This window comes from Felis catus, chromosome A1, assembly GCF_018350175.1.
Source record: "Felis catus isolate Fca126 chromosome A1, F.catus_Fca126_mat1.0, whole genome shotgun sequence".
In the NCBI taxonomy this organism is placed as follows: Eukaryota; Metazoa; Chordata; class Mammalia; order Carnivora; family Felidae; genus Felis; species Felis catus.
The window spans coordinates 85,065,337-85,069,140 of NC_058368.1; the positions used below are offsets into that span (position 1 = coordinate 85,065,337).

The 3,804-nt window shown below is 40.0% G+C and overlaps 1 protein-coding gene across 1 annotated transcript; it reads left to right on the forward strand.

Moving 5' to 3' along the window:
* Positions 1-281: 281 nt before the first annotated feature.
* LOC101087376 (olfactory receptor 2T27-like) lies at positions 282-1,217 on the forward strand. The gene has a single exon (XM_011283154.2). It carries the CDS (start codon positions 282-284, stop codon positions 1,215-1,217), a length of 936 nt encoding a protein of 311 aa, XP_011281456.2.
* The last annotated feature ends 2,587 nt before the right edge of the window (positions 1,218-3,804 follow it).

Here is a 3,804-nt window from a genome sequence, read left to right on the forward strand (position 1 = left end):
ACAAAAGAGAAAAAGAAAAAAAGAAAAAAATACACTCAACAGAGACTAAAGGCACTGAAGTTGATTATTTTTTTTGTAATTTATCTATTTAAGAAATATTTAAGCAATTGCTCAGCAATGAATAGTAAAATATGTCTGATAGTAAATATTATGAAATCCTAAAGGTAGAGAAAAAGATATAAAATTTTACATCCACATATTGATATCAGACTTGTACTGAATGTGAGCTGTTCTAATCCATTTGATTTGTCCCCCAGCCCTTTTACATTTGTTTTAGAGGCATGGTGGGTGGAAACAAATCCTCAATAACCGATTTCATCCTTGTCGGACTCTTTCCTGAATTTCAGCATTCTATTGTCCTCAACTTTATGATCATCTTTGTCTACATTCTTGCCTTCCTGGGAAACATACTTTTGATTGTCTTAATTTGGGGAGACTCTCGACTTCATACGCCCATGTACATTCTCCTCAGTCAACTCTCCCTCATTGACTTGACATTAACTTCCACCATTGTTCCAAAGATGGCTTCTAACTATTTTACTGGGAAAAGAACCATATCATGGATTGGCTGTGGAACACAGAGTTTCTTCTTCCTGATGTTGGGAATGTCAGAATGCCTCATCTTGACTCTCATGGCTTATGACCGCTATGTGGCTGTCTGCAACCCATTGCGTTATCCCATTATTATGAGCCCCAGGTTCTGTATGCACATGGTTTTAGGTTGTTGGATTGGAGGCTCTATAAGTTCATTTATCCATACAGTCTACCCTATGCATTTTCCCATCTGTGGGTCACGGGAGATCCACCACTTCTTCTGTGAGGTCCCAGTCCTCATTAAGCTCTCCTGTGAAGACACTTCAGTGTACCAGTTAGTGGTGGTGGTGACAAGCATTGTGTTGCTTGTTGTACCTTTCAGTCTCATCACAGTTTCCTATACTCTCATCTTCCTCACTGTATTTCGTATGAACTCTGTCAAAGGCAGGAAAAAAACTCTGGCCACTTGTTCTTCCCATCTAACTGTGGTGAGTCTCTTCTTTGGCCCAAACATATTTATCTATATGACTTTCACTTCCTCCCATAGTGCAGAGGAGGACCAAGCTCTTTCTGTGTTCAGCAATATCCTAACCCCCATGTTGAACCCCCTCATCTACAGCCTGAGGAACAAAGAAGTGGTGGCAGCTCTCAGGAAGTTTATGGGAAAATGTGTGACATTTTAGTGCTTGAAAACTGCTCCCCAGCTGTGAAAAGGATATATGTATAGCATGGGAAAAGATACAGTTGAAAAACAATTTGAAATACTGTTGCAGGGAGTATGGACAGAGAGGCAAAAGATGAGTCCACAAAGTGCGGTTAAGTGAAGGTCCTCATTCTCGAGTAGGAATGAGGCCCCGACTCCAGAATGAAGCTTCTTTTTATTAGGATAATTGCTAAAGACTACATGCATAAAGTCAGCTAAGCAAGTGTATTAATCAATCTAATGGTTTAGCTTTTCAAGGTTGAATTTCAAGTTAATTGGTTTCTATAACACCAGGAAGGGTCAGGTGTGAAGGAGGATCCGGCCCTGGCCAATGTTAATGGTTCTAGATGTTCCTTATGAGCCTCAGTGTTGTTCAGCTGTGTAAACATGTCCTAAGGCCTTGCACTTTCTCCCTCCCTTCCCTTTTAAAGTCTTTTTCTTTGATGCTTCTCTCCTGTATCTCCCACAAAATACCAACATGATGTTGTGTGGTTTCAGGAAACCAAGGTGATTGTGGCTTTATGTAAAGAGAACTTTTCATGTATGATTTTCTAGTATTCCAATGCAAGTTTCTTTACTTATAAATGTCATTGTGACATTATTAAGTTAAAAAAAAAGTTAATATTTTTTTTCCTTCAGAATTAAGTTTTCTCTGAAATCTCTGACATTATAAAGTTTTCTTGTAAATAAAATAAGAATCAATGTCTGGGACTCAAACTGAACACAGATTTCTTGACTTTGGCATTAGAAGTAGCAAGTTTAGAGAAATGTAAGAGGAGAATGGAATAGCAGCATCTGGAGCTTGCCTCCTACCATGGACACAGTGAGGTAATAGCTACATCTGTGCAACTATCTCAGAAAACAACCTGGATACAACTGGAAGAAAAATATTCCACAGTTAATCATAGAGAGAAGACCACATCAAAAAGGGAAAGACAGGAAAAGACTTGGTTAGGAATTTCAGTGAAATTAAGAAAAGAAAAAAAAAAGAAAGAAAGAAGAAAGAAAGAAAAGAAAGAAAGAAAGAAAGAAAGAAAGAAAGAAAAAGAAAGAAAGAAAGAAAGAAAAGGAAAGGAAAGGAAAGGAAAGGAAAGGAAAGGAAAGGAAAGAAAAGGAAAGGAACATCACAAGCATAAAGAAGCAAGAGGATCAGCCTCCACACCAGGCACCCTTGGTCCTGGAGACCTGCATTGGGAAGAAGTGTCCCCATAACTTTTCACTTTAAAAACCAGTGGGGCTTAAAGTTAGGGGCTTGACAATTAGCTGGCTAAACTCTAAGGTAGCTGATGGGTAATAGCCAATGAATTCCACACTTTTAATGAGTCATAACACTAAATAACTCAGCCCAAGACACAGCATAGAAATAGCAGTTTGAAAACTTGTATGGTGATGATTTATTGACTAATCTTAGAATGTGTGTGTGGGGGGGCGTGGGCAAGGACCTTTAGATTTCTCTAGGAACAAAAGTGCTAGCAGGTTCCATATATTTTCCCCTCACATGGCCAAGATACCTAGAGGCTTGAAGGATACAGAAATAGCACTCTCCATCAAACTTGTTATAACTGTGCACCCTGTCTTGGTATTCTCTTGAAGACCTGCATCATCCAAACCTCTCACCTTGGTATGCATTTTTCTAAAATGACTCCTGCCCTGGGGAGCGGGTGGAGATATCCCCACAGACCACCATGCTTGCAGTTCTAACAACCTTGTGTCTTAGCAGGCTGTGCAGGAAGAAAGACCTGCCATTTGGTGCAGTCACAACTGTGACTAGTTGCTTACAGCTAGGCTAACTGACAGCCCTCCCCACCAGCAAGCCCACAGTGGCCTCATTCATGTCTTTCATCGGTTCAGGGATGAAGAAATGCCCACTGCACCCACAGAAGCAAAGTTAGTCATTGCAGAGAGCTGAGCTGAAGGCAATTTCAGCTCAGCTATAACAGGAGACTGAATGCTGTCCTCACAGTGGACACCCCTGGAGCACTTGGTTCTAGTGACCAGGGAAATGCTTTATAAGACAGTCCAGGACATCTTCTACACATGACCACTACACTCAAAACCAGGGAATATACCTGACCTATTTAATACATAGAAACAAACACAAAGAATCAAAATGAGGACACAGAGAAATATGTCCCAAATGAAGGAACAAGGAAAAAAAAAGTAAAAAAGATAAATGAAGTGGAGATAGCAATAGGTCTTTTTTTTAAGTTTATTTTGAGAGAGACAGAGATAGCAGAAGTGGGGGAGGAGCAGGGAGAGAGGGAGACAGAGAATCCCAAACAGGCTATGCACTATCAGCATGGAGCCTGATGTGGGGCTTGAACTCACAAAACCGTGAGATCATGACCTCAGCCAAAACCACGTGTCAGATGCTTAACCGACTGAGGCACGCAGGCATCCCAACAACATGTCTGATAAATAAAGTAATGGACAAAGATATTCACTGGACTTGAGAAAAAAGTGGATGAACTCATTGAGAACAGCACAGAGATAGAAAAAAAAAATATATATATATATATATAGGGTCTGGATAATGCAACAAGTGAAATAAAAAATACAGTAAAGGG